The 22344-nt window shown below is 44.9% G+C and overlaps 1 protein-coding gene across 2 annotated transcripts in view; it reads left to right on the forward strand.

Moving 5' to 3' along the window:
- Positions 1–592: 592 nt before the first annotated feature.
- The window catches only part of NTPCR (nucleoside-triphosphatase, cancer-related), a 33876-nt gene continuing 12124 nt past the window's right edge, over positions 593–22344 (forward strand). Inside the window, exons 1-3 of one of the 2 annotated variants that reach the window (XM_047702154.1) lie at positions 593–746; positions 5250–5412; positions 5906–6002. In XM_047702154.1, coding sequence (XP_047558110.1) covers positions 713–746; positions 5250–5412; positions 5906–6002 — 294 coding nt within the window. In that variant the 5' untranslated portion in view covers positions 593–712. The remainder of the gene's footprint in view (positions 747–5249; positions 5413–5905; positions 6003–22344) is intronic. The other variant, XM_047702155.1, reaches the window with a different exon arrangement.

Consider the following 22344-nt stretch of genomic DNA (forward strand, 5'->3'; position numbering starts at 1 on the left):
CATATGCACGACTGAGGTTGGGAAGTCTGCCTGATCAAGTGGTTCTCAACCCCACTGGACTTGAGAAATTGCTGGGGAGTTCGAAACAACAAAAAGACCCAGATACTCAGGACACACCCGAGATCAAACACTCCGAATTTTAGGGATGTAGAGCCCAGGCATCAAGCACGTTTAATCGGGCAATTCTACTGGCAGCTGTGGTTGACAACGCTGGGCAGATTCGAATGGGTAAAAGCCTCTTCCCTTTGAAAGAAGGGTCCTGAGACCAAACTTGTAGAAGGGCTGTCCCCGCAGCCTGGGGGAATTTCAGTTCGCAGGTTTGGAGGTCAGCGGCAAGGGACCGCGCTCGGGTGCCGCAGCACCGGCTTAGTGATAGACATTCTCGCGCACGTCTCCTTGGAGACACCCCGCATGAGCCAGACATTGAGGCTCAAACCCATGAACCCGGAGAGAACGGGATCACCAACCTCCCGACCCTTCTAGGGACCGACATCTGCGCGAGCCGAGACCGAGAACCGAAAGCGCATGCGCTGAAGGATGAGCCCGGCGGAGGTACATGAGTGGACCGAAGCGGGACCTTGAGGCGCATGCGCAGTCGTGAAGGCGGCGCTTCCGGCCGGCGGAGGCGGGGCCTGGGTTCCCCTGGGGGGCGGAACCCAGACCGCGACCCGGACCCCGACCTAGGTCGCGACCCCCACGCGGGCCCACCGGTATGGCCCGGCATGTGTTCCTGACGGGGCCCCCAGGTAACCTCGCCCAGGAGTCCGCTTCCGGGGGACCGCGGGGGTAGGCACGGGGGGCGCGCGGGGTGGGGGCGACCCGTGCTCTTGGGGAGGCGCGGCGGGCTGCAGGGCTCTGGCAGCGGCCGCTGAAGCTCCCGACCGAAATAACAGGCTCTGTGAGCGGAAGCCTGCGTGCCGCTTCCCTGAAAGCGCGATTTTAAGTACGGAAGATCGGATTAGAAGCGAGGCGGACGCTGATTAAGAAGAAAGTTGCGGTTGGGTGGCGGGCGGGCTTCTCCGTGACCGTGTGGAAGAGCGGGCCGCGGCGGCAGGGTCGCTCAGTGGCACCGAACTTGGTGGGCGCGAGCGGTGTTTCAGGCCGCCTGCCGCGTGGGGACTGACAGGACGCGGCCCGTCTCTGTCGGTATCGCCCTTGCGCGCCGCAGGTGCTGGGGGTCTGGCCCCCACTCAGGGAGGGAAGCGCGGGTGTTCGCCTGAAGGATAGTGAAACCGAAGAGGAGACCTGCCCCCACCCAGGCTCCTGCAGGGGCGAGGCTGCAGGGTGAGAAGCCCGTCTCAGATCCTGTGTCCCTGCCCAGCCCTCCTGATGCCAGTCTTTGACAAAGCCCTCAACCCTGCGGGCCTGCGAGTGGATGGCATCGTGTTCCCGCAGAGGAGCTTGGAGGAGGAGGTCATTCCGGGCCTGGAATTGTCTTTCACTTTATTTTAATGGTTATGTTTTGCCTTAAGCAGGAAAGGTCACACTTAATAATATCGTAGACTTCGGAATTTTATTGTTACCAAGCGGAGGGGAAGCTGTGAGGAGTGCGGTGGTGGTTGGAGGAATGGCTGACATCCAGAGGACTCCCTGACCTGGCAAAGGACTGTCTTTCGACTGATTTGTCGGTCCTTTATTTGAAACTGGGAATGCCATTTGCTTAGCAGGCTGGCCCCAAGACACCTACGCGTTTCATAACAGAAGTGATCTGTTACTGTGTTAGTACCTGCCCTGGGTCCTGCAAGTGGCTGGGGACAGAGGTTGGCCATGGCAACGTTGGCTCTTCCTGTTTACTTTTTTATAAAAGTCTTATGTGCACACAGTTGAAAGACTCAAGTAATTCCACAGTATAGCTCTCCTGAGCCTGTGTTAAAACCTGGTCACCCTCTCCATCTTCCTAGTGCAGTTATTTTGTAATCTTTATTAGCCCAGTACATGTAAAAGCTAATCCCAGAAAAGCCACGTGGTCAGTAATCTGTAGTTTTCTTTTCCTTTTATGTACAACTTTTTTTCCCCTTTGGGGTTACTGTCAGGCTTTTTTAAAAAAGATTTTTATTTATTTATTTATTTGACAGAGAGATCACAAGCAGGCAGAGAGGCAGGCAGAGAGAGAGGAGGAAGCAGGCTCCCCGCTGAGCAGAAAGCCCAACTCGGGGCTCGATCCCAGGACCCTGGGATCATGACCTGAGCCGAAGGCAGTGACTTAACCCACTGAGCCACCCAGGCGCCCCACTGTCAGGCTTTTTAAAATAGTTTATCACCAGCTCTGTCTCAGCCTCTGCCTGCTGTCTAAATCGAATCTGTACACTCAGATCATCAGGTAATGTATCTTCTCAAAGTGGCCTCTTTTCTGTATGTTGTCGGTGTCCCACCAGTGTATCCTTAGCACTTAGCATTTTTCCCCAACTTCCAGCTGTCCAACTTGTGACCGATCTTGGAGGGCTTTCTCTGGTCACTAGATTCTACTATACCAGTGCACAGGGCAGGTCTGAAGGGCCAGGGAATTCCTGTGCCCTAGGAGCAGCCTCGAACCCATGACAGATGGAAGTTGGTGGCGGAACTCCCTACTTCCTCCACCCTCTGGAGAACTGAGTCCTGCATCTAAAACTGTCCCTTAGGATTCCTCAGTGGGATTAACTACCCACACGGGCAACTCGCTTGATAACGCAGTTACTTCCCTTAGTGTCATGGGGTCACTTTCCAAATTAAATTACCTGCAGTTGAATCTTTATCTCACCGTCACTCTTATGAGAGAACTAGAACCAAAAGGGTTCTAGAGCTGTCCGATCTGCTCGTCTTGCCTCTGTGTGGTGTGTGGAGCTGTCATTTTGGGGTTTCCTTCAGCATCGGTTACCTCTTAGTGTAGACAGCGCGACGGTAGCGGCTGAATGGATGGAGATGAAAAATTAACTGAAAGATTCTAGAGCTTAGGAGGAAGGGTCTTGAGCCAGTGCCTCCTCTTACTTCCCCGTGTCCTAGCCAATATGCAGGACACGCAGAGCCCCCTTTATTACAGCTGCTCTGTGTTACCACCTTCAAAATGCAGTAGCTTTCTCTTTTTTTACATTTAGAGTAAAATCCACTTAATATAAGACCAAAAAAAAAAAAAAAATCAAAGTTTGACAGAAGAACGTGACAATCACATGGAATTGCTATGTACAGAAACAAGTGCTGTGATCCTTCCCAATTCCTTCTCGACATTTCCTTGTGTAGATACATATACTTTACTTTTTTTTTTTTTTAAACTTAATGGAATACCACTGTATATGCCTGCTGTGTCTTAACCTGCTCTTTCTCCATCTGTCCACACATTGTGGTCTGCTTTCTGTGCTGATACATCTAGGTAAACAGTATTCTCTTTAATGGCTGCTTGGCTTTCCTGCGTGTTTTATGCACGTAGTACCATAATTTAACACTCCCTTACTGATCAGCATATAGATTGCTTTCTGTACCTTGCCATTACAGTGAATACTGACGTAAATACCGTTTCATATATCTTTGGGCTTCGGTCAGATTTTTGTGGAGGGAATTCACAGCGATAGAATTGCTGTGTGCTGTGGAAGGCGTATTGAAGCTGCCCTTCCGAAAAGTATGAGCTTACATACCCACCAGTGCCACTGGCCGGCATTAACCAGGTTCTTCAGGGACTTTCTGAAGGCAGCAGTTACTGGGGGACGGAGCTGGGATGAAGAACCTACACCATTCTCTTCCAACCCCAGGGAGCATGTGGCTGGGTTGCAGTTCATGTTCCAGAAGGCCAGCCGCCATTGTCTGCTGGTGTGAAGTTGAGAGGAGAGATTTATTAAAGAACTGATCATCGTTTATCTCAAGGAAGCTTAAAAGGGTCCTTGAGGAACCCTGATGACTGTGTCAGCATCCGTAGAAATAACATGATTTACAACTTTGTGGTGTCTCGAAACAGTCTCTTGCAGACTTGCCAGAGGTTTCCCCTTTTTCCGTGTTGGGTCATCATGATGCCATTGCCTTCGGTGTGTATGGAACAAGGCTCATAGAAACGAAGCCATGGGGACACACCAAGGCCCCTATTAACGTGCATGATCCTTACTAGTTGTGTAAGCCTGGATAAGTTACCTAGCCTCTCTGTGCCTCATCTGTAATCCAGGAACAAGAATGGTGACTGCCTGAGAGGGGGAGTTGTGAGGATTTAACCAAAGAAATGCTTGTGGAGTGTGCTAGAACAGTCTCTGGCTCCACAGGGACGGGTTACTTTGTCAGCTCACACATGTTGGTGTTTGTGAACACATAGCAAGAGCCAGTCAGAGTAGTTAACAGGCCAGGTGGGTGAGGGGGTGAAGGTGCAGAAGCTGTAATTTGGGGAAGGGTTGGGGCAGGCCAGGGGAATGCTTAGGGACGCTGGAGGAGGTCATAGAAGGGGTTGCCAACCTGTTAGGATTGCTCTTGTGAGAAAGTTTAAAACTGCTGTTTCTAGTGGGGTTTGTGGTATTTAAGAGACACGTTTTTGGGAGACAGAGTCATTTAAGTCCATGGAGGAATGTAGGGATCTTCCCACAATTAAATATAGGTCCAGGGGCACCTGGGTGCCTCAGTGGGTTAAAGCCTCTGCCTTCGGCTCAGGTCATGATCTCAGGGTCCTGGGATCGAGTCCCACATCGGGCTCTCTGCTCAGCAGGGAGCCTGCTTCCCTTCCTCTTTCTCTGCCTGCCTCTCTGCCTACTTGTGATCTTTGTCTGTCAAATAAATAAAAATAAAATCTTAAAAAATAAAATAAAATCTTTCTAAATAAATAAATTAATAAATATAGGTCCAGAGTGTTCCGAAGGTTGAAATCCCAACTTGAGGTGCCCAGCACTTGACCCAAGTATGACCAGGTTTACCTCCTCGTGAAAGAGTGTGGCCACCCACAGAGGCAAGTAAACCTAGTTCTAGAAGCTTGTCTCAGAGGATGCAAATTGCTCCTGTCACCACAGAGCTACTCAGTTGGTCCTGGTATTGTATATGTGACAAAATTAATGGTGTCTCGGAGGAATTTTAAAATCAGACTTTAAGATCCCATTCATATTTTTATTATGCTTGAAATTAAAAAGTTTTAACACCCTGGAGCAATCAGAATTGAAGTGCAGTTAATACTCCTAAAACTCAGGTGCAGCCCGTTTCACTCCCCGCCACGAAGGCTCTCCGAGTGGGTGAGTGCTGTGTGTCCTCTGGCAAAGGAGTGGTTCCTAATGGGCTTTGGTTTTGTTTTCTTTTTCTTTTTCTTTTTTTTTTAGGAGTTGGAAAAACAACGCTGATCCAGAAAGCCAGTGAAATGTTAAAATCCTCCGGTGTGCCTGTGGATGGATTTTACACAGAAGAAGTCAGACAGGGTGGGAGAAGAATAGGATTCGATGTTGTCACGTTATCTGGCCTGCGGGGAGTTTTGTCCAGAATTGGGTACTGGTATTTCTGTTCTGTGGTATTTTATTCCCCCTGGGTACAAGATTAAGCCAAATGATCCCTTCTAGCTTGAAGAATCTGGGGCCTTTATGGATTTCTCAGAGAAAGAAAACAGAGATTGAAACCATCACATGAAAAACAAAGTATAAAAATAGCATATGTCACTTAAAACTCATTCCGCCAAGTAATAAGTGCATAGCATTTTGTAATTCGTAGTCCTGTTTCCTGTGTGCCGCTTTTCTGTGGCGCGGCCCCCCTGCAGCTTCAGGATTGCCCCCCAAGGTCCCTGCCAGGCCTGGTGGTGGTGGTGGAGGTACGCACTCGTGTTGGTAGCCCTGTTGTCAGGCATCAGGTTAGTTTTGCATACCGGGGTGATTTTTAAGGGTGAGTTAGCCTACATGGAGGGCCAGAGGCTCTCTGGAGTGGCTACAAACCAGAAATCAGTACGGGGGGTGTCTTTCAGCAGAGAATGCCCTGTCTTTTCATTCAGGTCAGAGCCTCCAGCCGGAAAACGTGAATGCCGGGTTGGGCAGTACGTGGTGGATCTGACTTCCTTCGAGCACTTGGCACTTCCGGTCTTGAGGGATGTAAGTATGTGATTTCTGCCTCTTGAGCCCATCTCTCCTTAGTTCATTGGGGGACTTGCTCGCCCTGGGAACAGTGGTTTTGCTCCAAAGGAGTGGCCAGTTTTGCATTTGACAATTGGAAAGTTTTCAAATGATTAAGCCTTATAAAGGATGTATGCACCATAATTTGATGTCACTCTGAACTACACAGAAATTCCTTGTTACACATATTCAGCTCATGGAAATATTTTATTCTGGGAGGGCTCTGATGCTTAGCTACCAAGGCTCCGAAAGTTAAATCTTTCCTCTGCCTTCCTCTCTTATATCTTAACCCTGTTTTCACAGCACAACAAATAAACATTTAGGAAGGGAAAATGTCATTATATAAATATAATGGGAAGCACCTCACATATTACAGATATTCCTCAACTGACTATGGGTTTGCCTTCTGATAAAGCCATCGTATGTTGAAAGTCTGGTAAGTGGAAAACACATGTAATACATCTAACCTACAAACCATTACCGCTCAGCCCAGCCGACCTTCAGCATGCCCCGAACACTGTACGGTTGGGCAAGATCATCTGACACAAAGTGTATTTGATAATAAAGTGTTGAGGATCTCATGCAGTGTACTGAATGCTGTACTGAAAGGGAAACACGTAATGGCTGTGTGGGTGCAAAATGGTTATTAGTGTATTGGTTATTTACCTCCATGATCTCATGGCTGCCTCAGACCTGGGACTCCAGCTCCTGCCCAGCGTTGTGAGAGATCATCCTGCATGCTGCCCCTAGTCCAGGAAAAGGTCAAAATTAAAAATCTGACCTGTGATTTCTATGGAATCTGTATTGCTTTCGCACCATCGTAAAATTGAAAAATCGTAAGTTGAACCATTGTAAGTCACGGGCCATCTGTGATATATTGTATATCACCGTATTACCTGTTTGGTTTTTTTTTTAACAGCTTATTGAGGTATAATTCACCTACCGTACACCTCACCCATTTAAAATACACAGTTCAACTTTTTCTAGTATATTCACAGGAATGTGCAACCATTCGTCCCTAGCTAATTAGAACATCTCCGTCCTTTCAGAAGGAAGCCCCATACACACTGAGCAGTCATACTTCACTCTTCTGTCCCTCCCCGCACCTGGCAACCACTACTCTACCTTCTTTGCCCGCCAGTTTGCCCATTCTGGGCATTCCCTGAAAAGGGAATCGTATAAAGTGGGGTCTTTTGTAACTAGCTTATTTCACTTGGCACAATGTTTTCAAGGTTTATCCACACTTCAGTACGTATCATTCTTTTTCATGGTTGAATAATATTCCTTTGACTGGATATACCACATTTTGTTGATCTGCTGATCAGTTGATGGACATTTAGATTGTTTCTACTTTTTGGTTATTGTGAGTAATGCTGCTCTGAACATTTCTGTGCAAGTTTTTGGGTAGACGTCTGTTTTCATTTCTCTTGGGTGACACCTGGGCGTAGAGATGCTAGGTTATAATGGGAGTTCTGCATAAATCTTTTTGAGGAATCACCAGACTGTTTTCCAGACCAGCTGCATATTTGCACCAGCAGTGGATGAGGATTCCAGTTTCTTCACATCTTTGCCAGCACCAGTTATGGTCTTTCTATTTTCATCCATTCTAGGAGGTGTGAAGCATTATAGGATTTTGATTTGGATTTCCCTGATGACTAGTGATGTTGAGTGTCTCTTCATGTTCTTATTGGGCGTCTGTATATCTTCTCTGGAGAAATGTTTATTCATTTGCTTTGCCCATTTTTAAATTGGCTTAGTTGTGCTTTTATTACTGGGTTATGAGATGTCTTCATAAGATCTGGATACCAGTCTGTAATTAGATACATGATTTGCCAGTATACTCTTCTGTTCTGTAGACGCAGTCACTTTTTTCATGGAAAGTGAAGTTCAAACATTTTTGAGAAATCCAGCTTATCTGTTTTTCTTTTGTTGTTTGTGCTTTTTGGTATTGTATCAAAGAAGACTTTGCTGACCTAATTTCATAAAGATCGAATCCTGTGTGTTCTTCTAGGAGTTTTACGGTTTTACTGTTACATATAGGTCTGTAGTCTAAAGTAATTTTTGTGTGTGCTGTTCTTTCGCAGATAAATATCCAGTTTTTTCAACACCATATGTTAAAGACTCTTCTCTTTCCATGTAATTTCCTTGGGACTGCTGTTGAAATCATTTGACCATAAAATACAAGGATAATTTGGATTCTGAATTCTGTTCCAATAATCCTTATGTGAGTTCCATCTATTCTTAGGTCAGTACCTCACTGTCTTTATTATGGAAATTAGGATTTTGACAGGGACTATTATTGGGGAATATTGCCAGTATTAAGTTTTTTGCAGAATATTGCAGTATTAAGTCTTTTGATCCATGAATACGAGATGTCTCTCCGTGTACCTAGATCATCATCATATTTTTTTTTTAAGATTTATTTACTTAAAGAGAGCGTCCACGTGTGAGTGCAGGGGAAGAGGGAGAGAACCCAGGCAGACTCCCTGCTGAGTGCAGAGCATGATGTGGCTCAGTCTCAGGACCCTGAGATCATGCCCTGAGCCGAAATCAAGAGTTGGACACTTAAGTGACTAAGCCACCAAGGCGCTCCTCCCTAGATCTTCTTTAATTCTTTTCTTTTTTTCTTTTTAAGATTTATTTATTTTAGAGAGAGAGAGCACACAAGTGGCAGGGGCAAAGGGAGAGGAAGAGAAACTGAGAGTCAGAGACTTAACCCATTGCACCCCCCAGGCACCCCTTCTTTAAATTTTTTTCAACAATATTATTTTGTAGTTTCTAGTCTCTAAGTTTTACACTTTTTTAAAAAAATTTACACCTTAGCATTTTATACTTTTTGACACTATTGTAAATGGAATTGTTTCCTTTATGTCACTTTGGAATTTATCATTACGAATGTATGGATGCACAAGTGGTTTTTATTTGATGATCTTGTATCCTGTAACCTTGCTAAATTTGTTTATTTGTTCTAAGAGTTTTTCAGTGAATTCTTTAGGGTTTTCTGTGTACAAAATTGTATCATCTACAAATGGATATAGTTTTACTTTCTTCCTTTCGATTTTGGATCACTTTTATTTCATTTTCTTGCCTAATTGCCTTGGTTAGAATTTTTAGTTCAGTGTTGAATAAGAATGGTAAGAGTGTACATCCTCATCTTGTTCCTTATTGTAGGGAGAAAGCATTCAGTCTTCTACCATAAAGTATGACATTGGCTGTGAGTTTACGATAACCATTACCAGGTTGAGGAAGTTCCTTTTGTTCCTAGTTTGTTGAGTGTTTTACAATGAGGAGGTGTTGGATTTCGTGAAATCCTTTTCCTGCATCTATAGTGGTGAATATGTGATTGTTATCTTTCATCATATTAATGTAGTGTATTATGTTAATTGATTTTTGGATGTTAAACCAACCTTGGTTCTTGGACTGAATCCCTCTTGGTCACGGTGTGTGATTATTTTTATATGTTGATGGATTCAAAAGGATCATATGCAGATCCTTTTATGTATGTATTGCTGGATTTTATAAAAATAAATAAAAAATTGTTTGCAAGTATTTTGTTGAAGATTTCCACATCTGTATTCCTAAGGGACACAGTCTGTAGCTTGCTTGTGCTATCTTTGTCTGATTTTGGTATCAGGGTAATATTGGTCTCAGAATAAGTTGGGAAGTGTTCCATCCTCTTTTGATTTTTGGAAGTTTGTGACATATTGGCATTTATTTTTTTCTTTGTTTTTCTTTGTTTGATTTACCAGTGAAGCCCTGTGGCCTGGGCTTTTCTTCACAAGAAGCTTTTTAGTTATGAATTTAATCTCTTTGCTTGTATAGGTCTGCTAATTTTTTATTTTTGGTTTTGACACTTGTGGTAACCTCTCTTTTAGTAATTTGTCTGTTTCATTTATCTCATCTGTTGGCATACAGTTCTTCATATATTCCCCTATAATCCTTCTTATTGTGGAGGTTAGTGGTGTTTTCCCTTCTTTTGTGTCTTATTTTAGTCATTTAAGTTCTCCCCCCCCCCTTTTTTAAGCCAGAAGAGAGAGGAAAATAGGAAAAAGTTTGTCAATTTAGTCAATCTTTTCAAAGAACCAACTTTTGCGTTTGGGTTATAAATATATAATTTTTTATGTTCATTCATCAAATATTTATCAAATCCTAGATATGTAGTTGTGAACAAAACAGATATGTTTTCTCCTCTCTCGAGACCCTCGGTCGAGGGGGAAATGTAGACATTAAGCAAGTAAGTGTATGTCATAAGCACTGTGAAGGAGACCACTGGGGGGTGCTGGGAGAGGTGCAGAGAGCTGACTTTAGATCAGGTGGCTGAGAAGGAGCTCTAGGGAGGCGGTGTGTAGCTGAATTGGGAAGACGAGAGGGCACCATTGCTTCAGAGAGTCAATACTGGGTGTGTGTGTGTTGGGGGCGGTGGGGGTGGATTCTGTGGACAGCATTATAGATGAGGGGAGCAGATAAACTGTGGCCCCAGGGTCCTGGGGCAGGAGGAGGTGAGGAAGAAGGTGTGGCTGGTAGGGTGGGTGGGGCACATGATCAGGGTCTCCTGGACTGTATTAAGTACTCTGAGTGCCTTTAATCTGTGATAGACGTACTACTTGGATTAATTTTTGTAGAAATCCAGTGGTGATGACCTATCTCACAAGGCAGGTCTAAACCTTCCAGAGGTATCTGTTCCACCAGCAGGAAGGTCCAGGGTTTTTCTCATGGCCTGGTGGGCCCCGTGCGGTCTGGCCCGCTAACCTCTGGCCTTCTGACACCGTTCCCCAGTCTGGCTAGCTCAGATGCGTTCCCCACAACATTGTAGAGCTGGTGCCGCACCAGCCATCGGCTCAGGGCCCTGGCGGTTTTCTTTGGTTGGTGCACTGTTATCTTTGCCTCTCTGTTCTTCTTTGGCCTTTGGGGCTGAGCGGAACGGTGCCCTTGAGGGCTTTGGTAGTTGCCCGGGGCTGCCGGAAATTTAACCACAGCCCTCGGAGGGCAGTTGCTGACTTCAGAGGGCCGGCAGGGTCTTGCGCTCTGTTCTGTGGGGGCTGCTGCTCACCAGAGCCCACCTCCTCCTTTGCTTCTTCCCGGTTGCCTGCTACTCCCACCTCTTGCCTCTTGGAATGTCCCCTCGGTCCCGTGCTGGGTCTGTTGTGGCCATTGTTTTGGTGTGAGCAGTCAGAGCACATGATGTTTTTCTCTCAGGTTTTTTCCCACCAAATGCTTACCTTTCTACTTAAATGTTCAAAGGGCAAGTGAAATACTTTAAATGAAACTCCAGATGAAGACTCTGGCTTTGGGCCCTGGATCAATACAAAGAATTGATTTTTACTCACTTGGCTCAGAACAGACGGAATCCTGGGAGAGCAGTGTGCACATACATGCATGATATCTGTCTGCGAAATTATGCGAGAAATCGTACATTGACTAGAATTAGAGCTTGACTCTCTTTTTTAATTAAAAAATAGAGGAAAGCAGGCTTCTCCCAATTTCTTATACTTTGGATACCAAACCCAGACACCCATATTTTAGGAAGAGTTCCCAGGCTGCAGGTTATTACCTAGTCCAGGTCACAGACTTTTTTTTTTTTTTGTCCCTGAAGAACAAATCTCTCTCCCATCTCTTACTGGAAAGAAGAGAGGAAAAGGAATCAGTGTTTTGCCTTTAGAAAGAAAAAATGGTGAAGTAGCTACACAACGAAAACAGAGGAGTATGAAGAGACAGTTGTTATTACTGACAAGTAAACGGAAAACTCCAGCAACCACATCTAGGCAGGGGAGAGCCTTGGTGCAAGTAGCATGTTAGGGTCTCGTGCCCGGGATGTCTGAAAGCGCTCTCTAACTGTAAGTTCGGAAATATATATTAAGTGCCTCCTATGTGTAAGGTATTTCACCGTGGATGAAAAATATTTTGAGTCAGACGGAAGGGAGCTAATCTTTGGGTCCAACAGGGCCAGCAGGGGTGTGGGCCTGCAGTGAACTAGGTCAGAGCCTGCGGGGCTGAAGCCCAGAAGGGGCTGGAGGCCAGGGCAGGGCTAGAGGAGGAGTTGCAGTAAGGTTCTTAGAAAGTCCTTTCTTAGGGTTGACTGCAGTGGACTTTTTTCATTCTACTGGTGACGACTTTCCTTATTTGACAACGTTTTTATTGTTTTTTTGAGTATCGACACTCTCTACTCAAGGTAGCGAATTTGTAAAAAATATGAATAAAAACAAAGAAGAAAATAGGAAAAACTCATAATCTTATCACTGGGTTAACCGCTGTTAGTGTGTTTGTTTTTTCCCTCTTTCTGCTTTATTCCATCATTCCAAAAGGGGGACAAATACTGCATCTGGTTTTATAGGTTTGGCTTTTCCTGTTAATACGATCCAGTGACGTGGGAATGGCCTACGAGGGGATGATCGTCAACAACTGTGATAATGTAGTGATTGCACAGTGTTTCCTGGAGTGGGTTTTCTGCTCCGACTCGGTGGTGGGTGTTTATCAACATCACAAGGACCCTTGTAGCGAACCCCCTTTGCACAGCCAGGCTTTCTCCCCAGTGGTGGAGCTTTCCCAGGGGATGATCTGAGAGTGAGGTCCTAGGTAAAGGGCTGACCTGGGGTATCGCTGGGTGCTGTTGAGGTGCTTTGGTGACTAGTCTGCCAGGTGAGGGTGTGTTCCTCTCCCTGCACTCTGGCCAGCAGGAGCCCTATACCCGTCTTCCCGTCTTCCGTAGAGAAACAGGCTTCTTCGCTTAGACTCCTGCTTTTAAGTTGCTAATGAGGTTAAATGTTTTTTAGCTTGAGTATTTTTTAATCTAATTATTTTTGTTTATCCCTTTTCCCATTTTTTCCCCTTTTGGCTTAAAAAGATCTTTTATAAGGCACATGACCATTTCGTATGTATGATTGCAATTTTCTCAATTTGTCCCTTTGGTGATTTCCGTCCGTCCTTCCTTCCTTCCTTCCTTCTCTCCTCTTATCATTGACACAGTCTCTGTATTCCACATTAACACAGAATTTCGTTCTTCTTCTATAGTACTGTAGTACCTTTTTTTTCCTTTTAACATGTTTTTAATCCATCTGGATTTATTTTGACTATAATATGCAATGAGACTATGAGTTGATTTCTTTCCAAATACTTAGCAAGTTTGCCAAAGCCATTTGTTAAATAACCCATTTCTCATTGGTTTGTTATGCTTTATTAATTATAATAAGAAATATATGGATGTATAATGTTCTAGGGTTGTCTGTTCTCTCCCATTTGCCCATTTGAGTCTCACGTCAGTACCATGCTGTGTTAATTGCCACGTTGTCTTCTAGTTTAAAAAGTTGTCTTACCCGTTCTTGTTTGTCTGTTTTTCCACACTGTAGTGGTATTGGGGGTAACAGTGCTAGGGGTAGGGACAGTAGTGCAGGTCATCAGCAGTAATCCAGTGCGAACTGTGCTGTAGGCACGGGCACTCTTAGTCCTCAGAGTGATTCCAGCACTCTCTTCCTGGTTTACAGAGGAGGAAACTGAGCTATAGACTAGTATATGTGCTGCCGAAGCGAGCACATGAGCTGTAGACTAGAGGCTAAATTGCCCAAAGGCCCACGGCCTGTAAGTGGCAGAGCTGGCATGAACTGTAGAATCAAGACTCTCTTATCCATCACAGAAGTCTTACATGGAGTGATTGGAACCATATAAAATTATAGTTATTTAGATTCAAGGAGCATCTTAATTTTTCAGCTCATAGTCTCCATAGCCAAAAACCCGATTATCTCTCTGCTTTTCCATTTCTTTCTTTCTTTCTTTCTTTTTTTAATTATTTTTTTGGCAGGGTTATTTATAGGTCTCTTCTACTTTCTGATGCTCCTGTAATTAGGATTGTTTTTCTAGTTTTTTAGTGACCAGGGCTGGCAGGATAACACTGTCCTTTTTCCTAATGGTCTTTTTGACAATGACACTGACTGCTTTATTAGAATTTGTTGCAGTATGGGATTTAACGTTTTGTTGGCACCCCACCTCATGTATCTCCTACTCACACAAAAAGATGACAATAGATAATTTTTTTAAGAACAAAAAGTGTCTACTCCAAGCTGTTTTTTCTAGACTGACCCATGTCATTTTTAATTAAGATCCATGAAAAGAATAGGCGGCTAGAACCAGGACGTCTGATGAAAATCAACATAGTAGTACCTTGTTTTGATCAAAATAAGGCTTTTGGTGTATATTTGTTTTCAAGAGCAGGATCTGCTTTTGATTCTGAAATGAGATTCGGCTTCAGATCTTTGAAACTTCATTTGAAGGTGAGAGGATTCCCGGCTGGGGAAAGTTCATCTTTTCCCACTTGACCTGGAATTGCTATTTCGTATTTCGGGCCACTAGGCTTTAGAGAGAATTTGGAAAAATCAATTTCTAGTCAGGATCCATTCTTGAAAGGTTGACAGGAGCCCAAGCATTGCTTTTGAGTTTCCTTCATCATTAGCAAATGTGACATTTTTTTTTCTTTGTTCCTCCTCACTTTCTATTTCTGGACCTCACGATCATATATATGCACTGAAAGATCGGCCAGGGAAACAAAGAGCTGTCTGGTGCAAACATAAGAATTAATTTAGAGATTGTCAGTGGAAACATTTCTGCAGCGAATCAAAAGAGGAAAATGGAGAGTTCTGTGTAGGGTTGATGCTGCCCTTTATCGTGTAGGATTTCTGGGTCTACAGCCTTGTCAGGAGCTTCCAGGTGAAATGCAAAACCAGCCCCCGCTTTGTCGGGAGGGCAGAGGGAGACCAGAAAGAGGCAGGCCACTCCAGGCTGGGAGGTGGCAGTTGTACGAAGCAGCAGGAACTCACGTGTTGGATACAGCAAGATGAATGGGGCCCCCTCCTGCCCACCAAATCTTAAGTCTGTATGGAGGGAGGCCTTAGCTGGTTTTAGTCACGTAGGCCATGTCATTGTTCTCAGCACCACGTCATTATCTCGAGGCTGTGTCTTGGGAACAGTCTCTGGGGATGAGAAAGGCAAATGGAACCCACATGCCAAGGGGTGGGGGGGCGGGGCGGTGAGAAGCCTCTGATTCCCCGGGTCCAGCTCATGGAGCAGCTGGTGGTCCGTCTTTTCGATGACCTTCCCCAGGAGTGCCCCTCATTGCCCTGGGCAGGTCTGATGCTCTGTTCCTTCTCATTGCTGGCCTGTGGTTCTGTGATGTAGAGGCTGAGCTGGCCTCTGCCTTGGGTTCTTTACCTTCCTGCCCACTGCCCGGAGGCCTCGCGGAGGCACGTGCTCCATGAGTGGGACCGGGGTAGAATCTGCGTCAGCTGCTCTTTCTTCCCCATTACGCCTCTGCTCTGTCCCATTTCCAGCACGTGCCACTGGCTGCCTCTCCCCGGACACAGCATTCCAAGGCCCTGCTCCTTCGGAATCAAACTCACACGGGTATGATGAGCTGGTAGTTTTCTCAAACCTTACACCGAGAAAATGTGCATGGGTTGTTCTTTTTTTGCATTGATTCTAATTTTTTGAACTTTATTTGGATACACTTTGACTCTTAGAGAAAATAACAAGAATAAGAATAATGCCAGACCACCCATATACATGTTACCCAGAATCACCTGTTTTTACCATTTGCCCTGTTGTTTGTTCAACCTCTCGCGTGCACATGCATCCTCTCCGCGCGTGCACCTGTGTGTCTGTTAGTACATGCCAGTTTGAAGAGGGGACCATTTGAGTATATTGCAGTCACTGGGGTTTTGTTCAGTATATTTATATATATACTGAATATTTATATTCAGTTATTTATAAACATAAGTGTATATATAAACATATATTAAACATATATATTTATATAAGTAAAATATATTCAGTATATTTATATATAAAGTTCAGTATATTTTTCCAAAGAATAAGCATATGCTCTTATGTAATTGGTACAGTTCTCAACCTCAGTACATTTTTACACCAAGAAAATACTAACAGGGGCACCTGGGTGGTTCAGTCAGTTAAGCGTCTGCCTTCGGCTCAGGTTAATCCCAGGGTCCTGGGATTGAGTCCCATGGCCGGGTCCCTGCTCAGTGGAGAGTCTGCTTCTCCCTCTGACGCTGCTCGCTCTCTCAAATAAATAAATACAATCTTTAAAAAAAAAAAAATACTAATAATCTTCCATTCCCAGGCTTGTTTTGTCAGTTGACTGGATGATGTCCCTTGTCACAGGTGCAGGGTCAGGTGTTGGATGTAGCTGCCATATCTCCATAGCCTCCTCCAATCTGGAACATTTCCGTAGTCATCCTTTGTCCTTTGTGACATTGACATCCTTGAGGAATACAGTTCTACTCTAATGGGACTTTCCTTTTGAGAGCTTTTCTGCTTGTTTGTGGTAACTTCAGTCAGAATGTTGCGTAAGTTGTGAAGCGCCTTTCCCGGGCATCTCGTCCAGAGGAACTCAATGTTTGCTGATGTTTGTTTTGATTACGTGAGTGAAGAATTGTCATGTCCCCACTGTGCATTTACTCTTCTTTCCTTTGAAGTTCATAAGCAATGAGTGGGGAGACACTTTAAGACCATGGACGTCCTTGTCATGAAAATATCTCCTGGTTCTCCTATTTTTTTTAGCTTTATTAGATTATCTGAAAATAATACTTTTCACGGAGGCTTTACCTGGAAAGCCAGTTTAACTACTGCCTTTTGGAATACTTACTGTAACAGGGTGAGTGGTAGCTAAGAGCAGGATTGCTGTGCATCGGAAAGGCGAACCACAAGAGCCGTAACGGTTGATTTTTCCTCATCAGAGCTGTACCTGTTTACTTCTCTCCGGCCTCCTTGTTAGTTAGACAAGAAGTCATCACTGTTTTCCTGTAGCTAAAACATTCAACCTTCCCTCTTCTGAGCAGTATGTAATAAAAGGGTATCAGACCTCAAAAATAACTTGAATGAAAAGTTTAGGGGCACCTGAGTGGCTCAGTGGGTTAAAGCCTCTGCCTTTGGCTCGGGTCATGATCCCAGGATCCTGGGATCTAGCCCCGCATCGGGCTCTCCGCTCGGTGGGGAGCCTGCTTCTCTCTCTCTCTGCCTGCCTCTCTGCCTACTTGTGATCTCTGTCAAATAAATAAATAAATCTTTAAGAAAAAAAAGGAAAAGTTTAAATACTGAGTGAGATTTTTACTCAGTAAGAGGAATTACTATAAGTGCAGTTACTGTCAACACCGTTAACTGATAAGCAAGTGGCAGGAGTGAGCACCTCTGGGGTGCCTGGTCCCGTCTCTCGCTGTGTGTAAAGGAGGGAGGCCTGCTCCTGTGGCGGGGTTGGGCGGGGGGATGTCACATCTGCCTACTAAAGCAGGCTGTGCTCTGTCCTGGATAAAATGATGTCGGTGATGTGAATTGTTCTGCGACCCCAACTATGTCATCCTTTTTGAGAAATTAAAAGTAATGTGGTTCCTCCAGAAACAGATGAGGGTGTTTGTGGCTCTGCCTCCATAGCCCCTAAAAACTGAAGTGCTCCTGCTTCTCATTGGAGAGAAAAGTCCTTACAGGTAGATGATTTCCTTCATTTCTTTCCTTCAGCGTCTTGGATCCTTTCCTTCCCTTTCTTTCCTTCCTCGGCCTGACAGTGCGCAGGCGGTATCGCACATGGGGATGGAAGGGCGCTCTGGCATCAGGTGATCTTGGCTTTGACTCTGAGCTCTCACTTGGGGGCTCAGTGACTTCGTCTGAATCCGCTGTGCTCCTCCTCTGTAAACCAGGCAGATAGCTGCGGGGCGGAGTTATTAGGACTGAAAGCAACATTGTTAGCTGAAAGCGTGTGTGTCGGGGCGGCTAGGGGGTGCGGATGGGGACAGGTGTACTTATCTCTCTCGAGAAGGTGAGCAAGGTGATGGGTAGGAGAACCTCGGGAGGAACCTCACATTAGCAGTTTGCCACAAAGCCCCCTGGGGGCCAGAGCAAGCCGTAGGTCTGTCACAGAGACCCACAAGCTCAGATGTTCAGGCTGGTCCCAAGGTGCTGGGATCACGAGGGTTAGTGGGTTCTCCATGCACAGGGCTGACTGTCAGACAGCAGATGCTGTTTCAGTCCTGGGATAGTTCTCGTAGCTTGCAAGATAGCAACGGCGCCGTCTGGTGCTCTACGATCGGGTGCTCACGAGGGTGAGCCCCAGGGAGGCCAGTTAGGGATGTCCGGGCAGAGCCTCAGCCCTGGTCTGCTGGGGTGGGAATCTCTGGCATTTGGGTGGGCACTGCTCCCGCCCAGAGCACACCCAAGGGGAGAAGGGCTGGGCTGCAGGGCGCGGCAGGCCGTCTAGACAGCTCACCCTGGCTACCAGCCCGTGTCTTCATCCCTGGGGACACGAGGTCCACATGCCACCAGACTGCTAAGGGGATCTGAAACTTTAGGCATGGAATAAGCACACGGAGAGGTCTAATTGGAGCCCTTCACTTTTAGTTCCTAACTTCAGACAGTTGAGCAGTTGTGGGCTTAGCGGCGGCCGCTGTTCCCACCACATGCTCTCCTGGCCTCCCAGAACCAGTGGGTTTGCAGGGAAGGGCCCTAGTTCTGCCGCCAGACTTCTGGCGGATGCTCCCCAGTTCTTTCGCATGACTTTTGATACCTGTTGTCCTAGACAGGCCAGCTCAGAAGCTGGTCCGTGTGTCTGATACTTAAAAAAAAAAAAAAGTTAAGACCACCAGAAATATTTATTAAGTAAATAATTCACAATAAGGCAAAAGCCACTTTAATTAGCTTTTTCTCGGATCAGTATTTTGGTTAAATGGAATTGCCTCCGTTCAGTATTTCTGTTAAATGAATTGACCACTTTGGTTAAATGAAATTACCTTTTCTTTCGTGTTCTTAAAAGTACATGTGAAGATTAAACAAAAACAAAAGTCACAGTTTTCAGGTCTCTGGCATAATTGGTACACAGATATTTTGTTGTTGCTCTAAATCGATTTAATCTTTTCAGAAAGCAAACTAGCTGAGTGTAAGCAAAGTTGTAAAATTATTCATAACTTCCCTTACCCCTGGCTGGTCAGTTTTAGGACCGTATCCTGAGGAAATCTCTTCTCCCTCAGAACAAACAGAAGAGGTAAAATATGCTTTGCCCCAAGTGTTTCTCCCTTTCTGTGACTGTGAAAGTGGATGGATAGTCCTGTGACCTGCAGGCCTGGCTGAGGAGTGGTGCGTGATTCGTGCCCTCCCGCTGCCTCGCGGTACCCTGCAGAGAGAGGAGGTGCAGGGGAGAAGGGCCGCACCCCAGATGCACACACAGTGATATTCACCTACGGCCCAAGGTGGCCCGAGGTGCTGCACGAGTGCCTTACTCCATCCCTTCAGGTACGGGCTCTCCAGGGTCTCCTTCTGACTTCCCCGCAACCAGCCCCCGGAGGACTGTGAGGGTTCCTGACTGTTTTCAAACCTGGGCCCTGGGGCTGTCAGGCTGCGTCTTTATGAACTCAGAATTTGGAACAATGTAAACATGGTATGTGCTCACTGGCTTGTTTTTCGTTTCCCTCTACAGTTGCTTGACATTCTCTAAAACAATTTTGAATATGATAGTGGTCCTTTTTATTTTTTTTTTTAAGATTTAATTTAACTTTTCTTTTTCTTTTTTTTTTTTTGAGAGAGAGCAGGAGCAGGAGTATGGCAGAGAGAGAAAGAGAATTGAAAGCAGACTTCCTGTTGCACACAGAGCCTGACACAGGGCTCAGTCCCATAACACTGAGACCATGACCTGAGCCAAAGTCAAGAGTTGGACACTCAACTGACTGAGCCACCCAGGCGCCCCGATACTGGCTCTTGTATTTCACTCTTGAATTTATGGTCGTGAGTTATTTAGAAAAACCAGTCTTGACAGGCTTCTCAGTGGCTTAGCATCTGGTATCTGCCTCTCACTTGAGCACCAATAACAAATTTTTCATCAAAGACCCCAGGCTTATTTTTGAGATTCCTACAGTTTCTGGATGATAAAAGTCCCTACTTTTGGACAGAGAGGATTTTATATAAACTAATGTTTCAAAGTGAGCATTTCCGGTTGGTAGAACAGAACGTATGCATGTGTGTCCAGATATCTTTGTGCAGGTGTTTAATGTTGGTGAGCAGTCATGGGTGAATGTTGCAGAGACTCCAAGGAAGGGTGGTTTTGGAGCCTCATGCTTTATGTTTGTATCTACTCGTGTGTATTTACATACATGTCCACGTTCACTACCTCCCCACATACGTATACCCAAATACGTACATATGCACAGGCATACACACGTGATTTTTTTTTAATTTTTATTTTTTAAATTTTATTTCTTTTCAGTGTTCCAAGATTTTGTTCATGCACCACACCCAGTGCTGCATGCAATACGTGCCCTCCTTAATACCCACCACCAGGCTCACCCAACCTCCCATCCCCCTCCCCTCCAAAACCCTCAGTTTGTTTCTCAGAGTCCACAGTCTCTCATGCTTCGTCCCCCCCCCCCGATTTCCCCCAACTCACTTCTTTCCTTCTCCCAGTGTCCTCCATGTTATCCCTATGTTCCACAAGTAAGTGAAACCATATGATAATTTACTCTCTGCTTGACTTATTTCACTCAGCATAGTCTCCTCCAGTCCCGTCCATGTTGATACAAAAGTTGGAGATTCATCCTTTCTGATGGAGGCATAACACTCCATAGTATACATGAATCATATCTTTATCCATTTGTCTGTTGAAGGGCGTCTTGGCTCTTTCTGCAGTTTGGCGATTGTGGCCATTGGTGCTATGAACATTGGGGTGCAGATGGTCCATCTTTTCACTATATCTGTATCTTTGGGGTAAATACCCAGTCTTGCAGTTGCAGGGTTATAGAGTAGCTCTATTTTTAATTTCTTAAGGTATCTCCACATCGTTTTCCAAAGTGGTTGCACCAACTTGCATTCCCACCAATGGTGTAATAGAGTTTCCCTTTCTCCACATATTCTCCAACACATGTTGTTTACTGTCTTGTTGATTTTGGCCATTCTAACTGGTGTATGGTGGTATCTCTGTGTGGTTTTGATTTGAATCTCCCTGATAGCTAGTGATGATGAACATTTTTTCATGTGTCTATTAGCCATTTGTATGTCTTCATTGGAGAAGTGTCTGTTCATGTCTTCTGCCCATTTTTTGACATGATTATCTGTTTTGTGTGTGTTGAGTTTGAGGAGTTTTTTATAGATCCCTTTGTCCATAGTGTCATTTGTGAATATCTTCTCCCATTCCGTGGGTTGCCTCTTTGTTTTGTTGACTGTTTCCTTTGCTGTGCAGAAGCTTTTGATCTTGATGAAGTCCCAAAAGTTCATTTTCGCTTTTGTTTCCTTTGCCTTTGGAGACATATCTTGAAAGAAGTTGGTGTGGCTGATGTTGAAGAGGTTACTGCCTTTGTTCTCCTCAAGGATTTTGATAGATTTCTGCCTCACATTGAGGCCTTTTATCCATTTCGAGTTTACCTTGGCGTATGGTGCAAGAGAATGGTCGAGTTTCATTCTTCTACATATAGCTGTCCAGTTTTCCCAACACCACTTATTGAAGAGACTGTCTTTTTTCCACTGTTTATTTTTTCCTGCTTTGTTGAAGATTAGTTGACCCTAGAATTGTGGGTCCATATCTGGGCCCTCTATTCTGTTCCACTGGTCTATGTGTCTCTTTTTGTGCCAGTACCATGCTGTCTTGGTGATCACAGCTTTGTAGTAAAGCTTGAAATCAGGCAACATGATGGCCACAGTTTTGTTTTTCCTTTTCAACATTTCCTTAGCAATTCAGGATCTCTTCTGTTTCCATACCAATTCTAGGATTGTTTGTTCCAGCTCTTTGAAAAATGCCGGTGGAATTTTGTTGGGGATGGCATTGAAAGTATAGATTGCTTTAGGGAGTATAGACATTTTAACAATGTTTATTCTTCTGATCCATGAGCATGGAATGGTCTTCCATCTTTTTGTGTCTTCTTCGATTTCTTTCATGAGTGTTCTGTAGTTCCTTGAGTATAGATCCTTTACCTATTTGGTTAGGTTTATTCCCAGGTATCTTATGGTTCTTTGTGCTATAGTAAACGGAATCGATTCTCCAATTTACTTTTCTGTATTTTCATTGTTCGTGTATAGGAAAGCAGGTGATTTCTGTACATTGACTTCGTATCCTGCCACTTTACTGAATTGCTGTATGAGTTCTAGTAGTTTGTGGGTGGAGTCTTTTGGGTTTTCCCTATAAATTATCATGTCATCTGCGAAGAGAGAGAGTTTGAGTTCTTCATTGTCAATTTGAATACCTTTTATTTCTCTTTGTTGTCTGATTGCTGTTGCTAGGACTTCTAGTACTATGTTGAACAAGAGTGGCAAGAGTGGGCATCCTTCCCGTGTTCCTGATCTCAGTGGGAAGGTT

The sequence above is a fragment of the Lutra lutra genome, chromosome 14 (genome assembly GCF_902655055.1).
Source record: "Lutra lutra chromosome 14, mLutLut1.2, whole genome shotgun sequence".
Lineage (NCBI taxonomy): Eukaryota > Metazoa > Chordata > Mammalia > Carnivora > Mustelidae > Lutra > Lutra lutra.